Source organism: Anolis carolinensis, chromosome 5 (assembly GCF_035594765.1).
Source record: "Anolis carolinensis isolate JA03-04 chromosome 5, rAnoCar3.1.pri, whole genome shotgun sequence".
Taxonomy (NCBI): domain Eukaryota; kingdom Metazoa; phylum Chordata; class Lepidosauria; order Squamata; family Dactyloidae; genus Anolis; species Anolis carolinensis.
The window spans coordinates 46434574-46447097 of NC_085845.1; the positions used below are offsets into that span (position 1 = coordinate 46434574).

Here is a 12524-nt window from a genome sequence, read left to right on the forward strand (position 1 = left end):
TGAAGCACCTATCTATGCAGACAGTATATAAGCCATATAGCTTTAATAAAAGCATGTAATCCCAGTCCTTTTCAGTTTGGTAGAGAATCTTAAAAATATCTGGTCATTCTGTAGTGAACTCTCCAAAACTGAAAAGACGATTTACAAAACTAGAACCTTTGATTAGGAAGCTTACAAATTGAAATGCTTTTTTCAAGGTGATGTGTTTCCTGGGTGAATGTAAGAATACTTATAAATGCTAACTCTAAAAAAAGTCTCCTGATGCCTTGACCTTTAACTTTCATAGTGATCTCATAGACATGCCATGCTAAAACACGGTTTAGCACAAAGCTTGGAGAAGTTATAACTGTTTTCCCACTTCCCTTTGTGTAAGGTAGAGATGAGAAGTTCACGCCACATGACATGGCAAATCGTTGATTAATCAAACTTGAAAGAAAAAGCTTCTGAGCTCCTTTCAGTGTGTGGGAAAAGCGAGAGAGCACAAAGGTCTGAGATTCAGTGCAGACTTTTGCCACCCATGCACATTGTGCTTAACTATTGAACATAATGTATGAATGAAGCCAACAACAGGAAATCTTTAGGCTGTCATGACACAACTCAACTGCAGGTAGAAAGACAGCCCACTGAAGGCAGCGGGATAAAGTAAATGTTATACACAAACGCCAGACATTACGTGCTGAGGCATTTCTAATCAACATCCCATTCCAACACTTTTTCCAGGCTCAATTTCTCTCCACAATCTACTACATTTATGTGCACTGTTACTTTTGCAACTCATAAAACAGTTATTATCTGTTTTGTCTATCTGAAGCATCCAATCATATCTGATTTTAAATAAGAATAATTGATTCTTAGTTAGATATGTTTTAGGAGTCATGGCCTTTTTACAATTCATTTCAGGTTCAGGTTCAGCACCTGACCTGTTTCCTCTTGAGGTTATCAGAACACGATTAGGAATCGCATTGCAGCATTTGAAACCTCTTGTTACTAGAGACATAACGTTTTTTACCTGTTACTGTCGTCTTTCCAGGAACAGCAGTTTCATTAGCCAGGAGATCTTTTGAATTGGAAGTGAACGGTGATTGTCTAAATGTATCTTCAGAAAAAAAAGGGCTGAAGGGAAAAAAAATGTTCTCATAAGTACACAAAACAGGAATTATCCTATCAGCAATAGTAATGTACAGTTAAATATATAGTAAGTTTATTGCTCTGAGATGTACAGTCGAGAAAAAGTTTAAATAAAATTGTAGATGAAATTTTCAGTCTTCTGCAAAATGACTCTAAATCACTTATCAGTGAATTCCTAGCTGGCATTTATTCATGAAGTACGTAACAGAATGGAAAACTCAAGACTTTTGCCAACAGCAAAATTGTGAAAAAATAAATGGTTAGTCATACTTGTAGGAGGTCACATGGAACTTAAATTTGTTATGACCAACTTAACTGATTTAAATGGAATACAACTATGTTGTTTAACTGCATAGATTCTATAATTTTCCTAGGCACCAGTTTTGAGCAAATACAGTTTTCTACAATCTATGATTAGGTTAAGAAATCTGGTATTACCAGAGGAATTTTAAGGAGACATAAATAGTCCTGAAGTCCAGTGATGCTTAGGTAAAGAAATTTCAGGACATGGTGGGATATATCAGATTTTATGGAGTGCCACATTGCAGAAAGCTTAGGCTTCAGCGTTATGTGTCAGCATCAGGCCCAAAAGCCAAGCCATTTCAGTGAGTGAGGATGCCATAAATGTCACTGTGAGGACCAGGACATCCTGCTCAAATATTTTTTATACATGGAGAATGACAGTGGAGAAATTACTTTTCCAAACTCTGGAAAAAAACTACTTTCCTTGTCTACAGTACTGAGAGCTTGACACTCTTGGGTAAAATGTATTTAACATTGGGGAACCTCTTGAAACTAAGTGCTCTTGTCACAGTTATTTCCCACAGCTTTGGCTGAGCCAACACATTTCGTTTGTTATTCAAGAAAAGCATTCAGGTACCAAAAGGAAGGTCTGGGAGCAAAAACATTACTAACAGAGATTCTATACCTTTTTTTTTACACTACTTAATTCTTAAGTTAATTTCTACATAGGCCAAAAAAAAAAAGATGGTGGGAAGCTTCTACCTATAGACAGGACAACCAGAAAATTTTAGTGTATGTGTGATGAAAACATTGCATGCTGTGCTGCACATGAACTGAGCCTTGAATTATAAGCTAAAATAATGAAAATAAGACTTCATGAAAGTTTCACAGCAGAATCTGTACGTAAATGGCCCAGCAAACTATATGTTTTCAGACAGATACTGTATGAAACTTGCTGGAGTGTTATTTTCATGATTTTTCAGTTTTGAAGAAGAATGAATTAGATTTCCCAATGTGTTGATTTATTTTTTAACAATGAATTGGGTTGATCTATTCTAGCTGGGACAACTAAATATACTGAACATATCACATCTAAGAAAAAGTACATCTTAGGTCCCTTCTCCACTGTCCTTATATCCCAAGATCTGATTCCAGGTTATATGCTTTGAACTGGATTATATGAGTCTCCACTGTCAGATAATCTGGGATAAACAGATAATCTGGGATCAGATCCTGGGATATAGGGCAGTGTATAAGGGGCCTTAGTTACTTCTGCCATTACCCACTTGAGTATTTTAATCCGCCCTTTAGATGGATGGTTGTCCATAAGTCGAGGAAAGACTGCCACTGGCTGTGTCTACATAGCCAAACTAATGTGGACTCCCTGCTCAGCTGCTGCAGGGAATCCAGGTGACACATTGTTGAATTTGCAATAGAAGTGCTGCATCCAGCTGTGAATGTAGGTCAAGAGAACATGGGATTTACTCCAGAACTTCCATGAAGCTCCAGTGTGATCCCAGAGCTTCAGAGGTGTGGACAGTTGGATTAGATTGCATCTGACCTGATCCACTGTCCACACCTCCAACCGATCCAGCACTGCATCACTGCCAAAAAGCAACTCCTGGCAGACACTTGCTGATGATGTTGCTTCTGGTGATGTCACATCAGTGTGCCCAGCCATGTGACCAGAAACAAGATGTCATCAGCATACCTTTGGCAGGGAGCTGCTTGTTGGTGGTGACACAGTAGTGTCCCAATGTGCCCTCGGCCCACCTGGCTGTTTGAGTGACCACAGGGCTCCAGAGACACTTTAACCTGAATCACTTGGGTATATGTAGACACAGCCTTAGTTTGCTACCAGATTTAACTGAGCTAATAAAATTAGAGAGTTTCTTGAATCCAGGAAAGGAATCCTACAGCCACAATGAGCCTAAAGTGCACCCAGATTATCTGAAAAGACAAGACGCATATTTTATTCCTGTTCTTTCTGATTTTATTTTGGATATCCCAGAATGTTTTGAGAGTTCTCGGTACAGATATTTTTATACTGGTTCCCTAATATCAATTTACTGTAAACCGATTTAAAAACCTTGGAAAGAATGGCAACAAAATATAGAACTTTTCAAACAGTCTGGGTGTGCCCTGTGTATAGTTCCTAAAGGAGTGGTGCTGTACTGGAGTCAAAAAGCCCTTTAGATTTTCTAGCATAAGAGAGACTGATGATTTTCTTTTTCCTTCAGTGTCACTGAGTATGCTTACAATAGGATGCATCTTGAAGTAGTTGTGTTTGGGCTATAGCACCTGCTTAGCAAGCCACATTCAGCTCCCGGGGAAGTTAAATATCTAGACTACAACTCGCAGAATACTCAAGATGAGGGGATTCTGGAAGTGTGGTCCAAAATATTTTTTCCAAGCATATTCCAGGAAACTCTCATCTTGCTTTATTGTGCTGAACATCTATAAGAACCAGGGCTGTTTTCACATTTCCTAGGGTTTTTTTTTTCTATCCAGACTAATCACTGGTGAACAATAGATTTCAAGGACATGTGGAGAAAGAAATCACCCCACTTCAGAACCATGTTCCCCCAACAATAAACACATGTGAGGCAAGCAAGCAAGAATTTTAAGCAGAGGTAGGAATCAAGTAGGCTTCCAGATGTTAGTTGACTGCAACTCCCAGTAGCTCTAGTCAGCTATAATGCTGGAAGTTGTAGTCCAATAACATCTGAAAGACCACATAAATCCCACCCCGACTAATACTTTAAACCACACAATGGCTCAATGTGCAGCAGAAAATTACACTCCTGTTGTTTCTTTTAAAAAGGTACAGAGGAGTTACTAATAGGATGATCTCATGAAGGAAAGGGAATGTTATTTTATCTCCCTTTACCTGTTATCTAAAACCCTATTTGCCTGTCTAGAAGCTTCAAAGGAAACAAGTGCTCATAAACATTAAAGGAACTTTGTCCAAAAACCATGACAGGAGAAATGGAGGGTAATTTTGCTTGGACTGCAGTTGAAGAGAAGAAAGTAACTTTCTTCCCCAAAAATAATCCTTCCTGTGCCTATTAAAGAATGGGAAATGAGAGATATAGCTGAATGCTATAGATTACCTATTTTAGATCATTCACCTTTACAGGAGTAAGGTTTTTGTGGCACTGTCACCTTGTGTTACAGAAGCAGGATCCATTTTTTTCATGCTGTACCAATAAAATCCTATGATTTACAAGTATATCGCCAATGTACCAATGCCAGGTTTACTGATTCATTTTCCTAGCCTGCCCAACCCAGTGAGTTTATTGATCGAATTTTTAATCACTTGTCAAACTGAAATATTAACTGATCACATAAATACGGAGGGCATGATCCAACATAAGTTAAGCACTTTTAATTCTCATTAAAGGTTCATCCCCAAATTGATGTGACTTAGAAGTAATTCATTTCAGTCAGATCATGCAGCATAATATATTTTCGTTTTAGAGGCAGATTTCAAAATCTGGAAAAAAACTCAAAATACAAAGAATATCAGGACCATAATTCTATGACATGGTTGACATTTTGTAAGCATGTTATACTCATTCACTACTTTGCATATATCTTACCTGGTTGTAGCTGCAATGGTGTTATCTTTACAGTGATTGTGCTCTTTGCTCACTTTTTCTGTGGAAAAAAGGGTTGTGTTTTTTTAAAAGTCAAAACCAATAGGACACCCTACTTTTAAAATTGTAGCCTTGGTTGTTTCTGAAATGGAAAACTATTTTTATGAATGCATTAACTTATCCAATTATATCTAGCTATATATTCCCAGTGGTATTCCAGTGGGGTTTTTAAAAATCTAAATAGTGATAACTCTATGTCATCTTCTACAAGATTTTTTCCATGGTATATCAATGGCAGTGAACATCTGCCCTGGAAGGAAAGCAAAATCTTTTTGTGATACAAATGTGTCACTTTCAATTCCCCTAGATGGCCACATCCTCTTTCCATTAATCCAACAATGTATATCTTACATTCTTCTTACAGTTTGAAAATCCTCTCCAATGTAGTAGTCAAAAATTTGAAGAAAGCTAAGATTTGTAAAGACAGTTATAAAGGATGTACCATATTTTACTGCATAATAGTTTCCCTTTCCCCCCTTCAAAAAAGAGGGGTGTGAATATTACACGGTGAATATTTGAAGGTCTATGGGGTCTCCCCCACCTGGCAGCTGAGAGAGATTCCACAGGCCTCTTCCACCAATATGCGTGGGCAAGCAAGCCCTACCAGTATGCGTGGGCAAGCAAGGGTTTCCTTTGACTGATGAATGAAGCTCTGTAGCGCTCACCTGCCTGCATGCCTGCTGACCAGAGCTACAAAACTTCCCTCGCCTGGCATCAGACGAGAGAAGCCTCCTAGCTCTCGCACTTTCACCTGACCGCATGTCTACCCCTCGGAGATAGAGGCCTGCTTCAACATTTCCTATTATGTAAGGAAAAAATATCAAAACCAGGACCCTAAAAATGAGGGTGCAACTAATATGCACTGGCAACTATTATGTGATGAAATATGGTGGATAAGATCCTCAAGTGTAAAGATATATCATTGAACATCTAAAGCTGGATTACCCTTATTGTAGTATTCCCAGTTTCTATGTAAGAATGTGAAAGCTGGACAATGAAGAAAGCTAATAAGAAGACAATCAATGCATTTGAGATAGGGTCTATAGACACCATGGATGGCCAAAATGACCAATAAATGCATCTTAGAGCAACTCAAGTCTGAACTCTTATTAGAAGCCTAAATGAACTGAGCTCAACATACTTTGACCATACTATGAGTCAACATGATTCACTGGAACATGCTTGATAATGTGGGACAGACTGGTAAAAGAGGAAGATCATATCACAGATGGATTGACTCATTAAAGGAAGCCATGGCTCTGGACCTAAAGGACCTGAGGTCTCTCATGCATAGGATCTCAACAGTCAAAGCAAAGAACAAAAAATAAAGGATTAGTCACAGCTATTTTACTTTGGACCGGCCCACATCTGGAACTTAGCCACCTTTGAACTTGGAGTTAAATCTAGCCCTTGGGCGGAACGAGGTTCTTTGCCCTTATGTTACAGGAACTGGAGAAAGTTGAAAAAGTAGGATAAAGTGGTTGAAGAAGTGAATGCTAAGAATCTATCCCTACATCTTTCAAAGCAGCTTTCCATTATTTGTCACCTTCTACCTGTTGGATTATAACTTGAATTACTTCTAGCCAAGATAGCCTCTAGCAAGGGAGTTGTGATGCATTGCATCTAAAAGGCACCTGGACGGGGAAGAAGTATTTAAAGTCATAGCAGAAGGAACACAATGACCCATTTGGTACTCATGGCTTCTCAATTCAAGTAACATCCCAAAACCACATCTCATGCGTAGAATGGGAAAAAACAGTGCTTCAAGTTTTCTTTCTTTTTGTAGTGCATAGATAGGATATTATTTAGATGAATTAAATAGTTTGATCAGAATTTAGCCCTCCCTATGTTTTCTTAACTGCAAGCTATTATGTTTCTACCAAACATACAGTTCAAATTCTCCAGTAAGACCACAACTGAAACTCTGTTTGTCAAAAACTTTGAGGAGATAAGAGAAAAGGTTTCAACAACTATCTTTTTTTCCTTCCTTTGGTAGCCACAGCTTCAGCATTTCAAGAAGAGCCAGAGAGTACATCAATTAATCTTTTAAAGAAGGAACAACATGACAAGGGATGAACCAGCACCACACAGGTACTGGTTCTACCACTGCGATAGTCAACTGCCTTACCTATTACTGAAGCTCAAAATAATTTTATAACTTCAACACAAAAGGGCTTCCTTGAAAACTAATAAACAACATAGCACTCTGGATGTGAACCTCTAGTGTGCAATAGGATTTAAAAAAAACGTTTTGCTATCAAATTGGAAACAAAGTTTATTTTCTCAACTTTACAGCATGACCCTAGGCACATTTACTCAGATATGTCCCAGTGTATTTAACAGTGCAATCCTTTACATTGGGGCAGTACACCTGATTCCTCACAGACGTTTTGGACTACAGCCTTCACAAGACATTGGGACTTGTAGTTTGAAACAGCTGGAGGGCTGTTTCTTACTGTACGTGTCTGTTTAGAAGAAACCCCTCCCCAGTTGAATGACATTTCTAACCTCAGTCCAACATCGGTATGTTGGTGGTCTCAAGTTTGTACCAAGGTCTTGCAATCATGTCACATTCAACTCACACAAATTCACAATGTAATAAAAAAAGGTACTTTATTTACCTGACAACTGAAAAAGTAGCTCCGAAGCCATCTTTACTGATATATCTTGGCTGAAGAGGTTTCTCTCAGGGAGTACACGGCCTTCTGGTATCTTCTGTATGTGTTCAGTTATCTCTTGCCTGAGTAAAGTGCTATAACTGATGTTTTGGCTGGGTGAAACTGAGGCTTGGGGCTCATGAATATCAACTTCCATTGGCTCTTCTTTAATCTTTATCATCTGGGATTCCTTGTAACTTTCCGCTGTAAATATTGAATGGGGAAAGGGGATACAAAATGACTCAACAGTTCATCTAATTAAAAACATCAATTTAAAAATTAAGAATAGCAAATACTACTTTTATTTTTATCTATTGTTCCTGAACAATATACTGTAATCAGGAAGCAGTATCAGCAATATGTATTTTGTGAATAACTGAATAAATAACTCAGCTAAGTGAAGTAGCTTTGTTGCTTCACAATTTCTTTCATCTTGTTTTGTTCCCTTGGAATAATTTCGAAAAGACATAACAATCTTCCCAATGCACATATACTGCAGTTTTGTTAAGACAAATGAAAATTATGTCAGCAGAAAAATCTAGACTCTCAATGAAGAAATGTTTTATTCACACAAATAATTATGAATAATATTTATTTTTTACAAAATACATAGACATTTAATGCAGGTTGAATATCTCTTTCCCAAAATACTTGAGGTTAAAAATGTTTTGGATTTGTTCAACAAATACTGGATATAGAAGCCCAGAAAGACACTGCTACCTTCAGTAAAGCCGGCTAATTGAAATGGCTAAGCCGTTTCAAACATACTTTTCAAACAGCCCAGTATCTAAAGACAGAAATGTCTAAACACCCCAGAGGGTACTTAACAAAACTAGATTTGAATACAATGGTTAGACATGGAAGGTTTAACCAAATTCCGTATAATGAATGATTTTGTATCTATGGAACAGCAGAGGTAGAAGATATCACACATGTACTGTTTAGTTGTAACTTGTATAAGAAAGAGAGAAACCAATACCTTTGTTACGACGACATTATACAAAAGACACACTGGGATCCTTATATTAAAATTACATTTTATTGGCCAGCCAGAATGCTAAAATAACAAACAAAATGGCCCAATTTCTGTTTAAAGCAACTCAGCTGAGAACTGCATATTTAGTCAATTGGTGTAAATTGTAGGGGTGATGCAGTTATTTTATCTGGCTCAGGATCTTTATCCCTTGTTATTAACAGCTTGTTTATTATTTTAACTTTGGTTTTAGTGTGGGTTGTATGTTGTATATGTTAAATGTGTTTGTCAAATGTTTTGATACGACCAATAGGCTAATCAATAAAACATTTGATTTTTTGATTTGTTAATACAGTAGAGCAGGGGTCCTCAAACTTTTCAAGTGGAGGGCCGATTCACAGTCCCTCAGACTGTTGGGGGGCCGGACTAGGATGAAATAGTCCAAAATTAGGAGTGTTGTTGTTTTGTGCCTTCAAGTCGTTTCAGACTTAGGTCAACCCGAAGTCTAAAGTTTAGGACAGAGGTCAGGTCAATGACCTTGGAGGGCCGCATCCAGCCCATGGGCCTTAGTTTGGGGACCCCTGATCTAGACAATCCCATAAGACCATAGGTAAGCAAAGAGACCTCCAAAGACCATTTAAACAGTTTCATAAGACCATAGGTAAGGAAAGGGACCCTTCAAAGGCCATCTAGATGGTTTCAAAAGACCATAGGTAAGGAAAGGGCCCCCCAAAAGCCATCAAGACGATCTCATAAAACCATAGGTAAGTAAAGGCACCCTCAAAGGCCATCTAGACAGTCTCATATGACCATAGGTAATAAAAGTGACCCCCAAAAGCCATTTAGATGGTCTCATATGGCCATAGCTAAGCAAAGTGATCTCCAAAGACCATCTAGATGATCTCATAAAGCTATAAGTAAGCAAAGAGACCTCCAAAGACCAGGTAGACTTAGGTCAACCCTAAGTCTAAAGTTTAGGACAGGGGCCAGGTCAATGACCTTGGAGGGCCGCATCTGGCCCCTGGGCCTTAGTTTGAGGACCCCTGCAGTAGAGTCTCACTTATCCAACACTCACTGATCCAACATTCTGGATTATCCAATGCATTTTTGTAATCAATGTTTTCAATACATCGTGATATTTTGTTGCTAAATTCGTAAATACAGTACTTACTACATAGCATTACTGCGTATTGAACTACTTTTTCTGTCAAATTTGTTGTATAACATGATGTTTTGGTGCTTAATTTGTAAAATCATAACCTGATTTGATGTTTAATAGGCTTTTCCTTAATCTCTCCTTATTATCCAACATAGTCGCTTATCCAATGTTCTGCCGGCCCGTTTACATTGCATAAGCGAGACTCTACTGTACATTACCTGTATTTGCTTATATGTACATAATGAGACAACTTAGAGATGGGAGCGAAGTCTAAACACAAAATTCATTTGTTTCATATATACCTTATACCCATAGTCCAAATGTAATTTTATACCATATTTTAATAACTTTATGCATGAAACAAAGTTTGTGTGGACCAGTGGTTCTCAACCTGTGAGTCCCCAGATGTTTTGGCCTTGAACTCCCAGAAATCCTAACAGCTGGTAAACTGGCTGGGATTTCTGAGAGTTGTAGGCCAAAACACCTGGGGACCCACAGGTTGAAGAACCACTGGTGTAGACTGAACAATCAGAAACGTACACTATCTCAGGCACCCATAAGGACGCTTTTGGAGTATTTTGGATTTTGGAATTCTTGAAAATGAATAATCAACTTCTAGAAAATGAATAATTTTAAAGACATAGACCTCATATCGCAGATAATAACAGAGAGTCTATCTTTCTTTCACACACTTGTAAAAAAGAATATGCAGGTATAATCAACTAAAATAAATCTACCTTGCTTGCCATGTGAACTCTGTAAGGTGCTACATACAACAATAGATAATACAATAAATTTAAAAAACTTATCCTTAAACAAAAGGTATTCAGTCAGATCAGACTTTGTTCCTTCCCTACTGTGCCCCCGTCACATTGCATACGCAAACATTTTAAGACCTTGCAGTCTTTCACTTGAGAAAAGGACACAGAAGACTAAAACACCAGCTTTCTCACTGCAGTTCTTGGGCTATTATTTGTGGCTGAAAAATCCTTTAGTTTTGAGTTCGTGAAGTGACCATTCCCTTTTGAAGTAATAGCTCTCCTTCACTTCAAAGCCATGTCAAAGGTCGTACTTCAAGGAAACTTGACCATGACACTCATCTCCAGAAAAAAAAAGCTTGTAAGGCAGGTGGTCCATTCTGAAACTCAACTTTGCTTTTAGAAACTGATCGAAGATCTGGTTTAAAAAACCTACAGAATGCTAATTAAAAGCCATCAACATATAAAAGAATTAAGGGGGGAAATAATGAAGGAGAGCAGGACAGAAATGCTTATGGAACATCTACAACTTTCCAGGTGGGCCAAGCAGCTCCTTCTGATGTATAATGTATTATTACCATTTATGCCTTTGTATCTCTCTCTCTTTAGGAGGGAGTTTGGTCACTTAGGATGGTAATAGTAATGCACATGTACAGAGAACTCTTAATTAATGGAACCCATGGGGATTGATAGATGCCGGATAAATGTAATTTCTAGTTGCTTGAGAATTACTATTACAAACAGACCTAATTAAGACTATACCCTATACTATACCTTAAACTCTGTATTGACTGGACATTAAAATTGAAATACAGTCATTAAAACCAATCTGAGGCCAAAAAAGGCAAATGTAACTTAATGTAACACAGTTTTACTGTATTATACATGTGTTTTAATTTTTATTTCAAGTATTATTTCTTTGATTTTTTTACGGTTGCTTGAGAGTTCCAGTAGCTTGAGCTCCAGTGAACTACAAGTCTATTGTATTATTAATTCTTTCTTGCTGTGTTTATTTTGCAGCAAAGTCCAGACTGAACATCTCTATTGTTTCAGGCACAATATGAATAGAACATGACAAGAGCAGAGATGACACCTTGTCTAAACCTATGCCTAATTATCTTCACTAAGCAATTCCAGAACTGTACAGCTACTAATGATAAGGACTTTAATTAATATATTTTGGATGTGTGTGTACATGCAATTATAAGTTTTTATCAGCTTCAGCTGTCCTGACTGATTCTGGAAGGCGCCCAGACCATTATAATAGTGTTTACTGCTCTATCCCACTCATTGTTACAACAACATTATTCTAAACTCTCAAATGCTCCCTTGAGCACATTGAGAATACGTATGTCCCAACTTAATCAATGAAAAGATAGCAACTAATACATTTTTTCAAAGAGACTAGTACTGAACAATCCTACATAGAACAGAAATGTATCCTTTGCATTCAGTGGGTCTTGTTCACAAGCTGAACAGGTACAGGATTCTAACTGGACTTTCCACCAGTTGTTGTTGCTCAGATTGTTTTAAATGTATTTTGAACAATCTCCATGCACAATTAAAACTGCTAACACCAAAAGAAATAAGCACGCACACACAACTAACACATTGCTCAAGTTTCCCTATTTTGAAAAAAGAAAATATTATTTAGTCTGTCCAAGTACTTTTACACTGTAGATTTAATTCAATTTGCCACCACCTCAACTGGCATGGTTCAGTACTATGGAATCAGGGGAGCTGGAGTTTTCCAAGGTCTTTAGCTTTCTCTGCCAAAGAATAAAAGGGCCTCACCAAACTACAAAACCCAGGTTTCAATAGTATTGAACCATGCCAGTTAAAGTGGTGTTACACTGCATTAATTCCACAGTGGATGAACCCCAAAATCTAATTTCATAGCCAGATAAAATGAATTACAAGATCCAAAACTTTTGATACCATAGTGTC

The 12524-nt window shown here is 37.7% G+C and overlaps 1 protein-coding gene across 6 annotated transcripts in view; it reads right to left on the minus strand.

The window, feature by feature from the left end:
- The window catches only part of znf827 (zinc finger protein 827), a 156510-nt gene that overhangs the window by 43334 nt on the left and 100652 nt on the right, over positions 1 to 12524 (minus strand). For all 6 annotated transcript variants that reach the window (XM_062980923.1, XM_062980922.1, XM_062980921.1 and 3 more), the window contains exons 6-8: positions 7652 to 7891; positions 4974 to 5031; positions 1010 to 1113 (exon numbers count right to left, since the gene is read on the minus strand). In XM_062980923.1, the coding sequence (XP_062836993.1) occupies positions 1010 to 1113; positions 4974 to 5031; positions 7652 to 7891 (402 nt within the window). The remainder of the gene's footprint in view (positions 1 to 1009; positions 1114 to 4973; positions 5032 to 7651; positions 7892 to 12524) is intronic.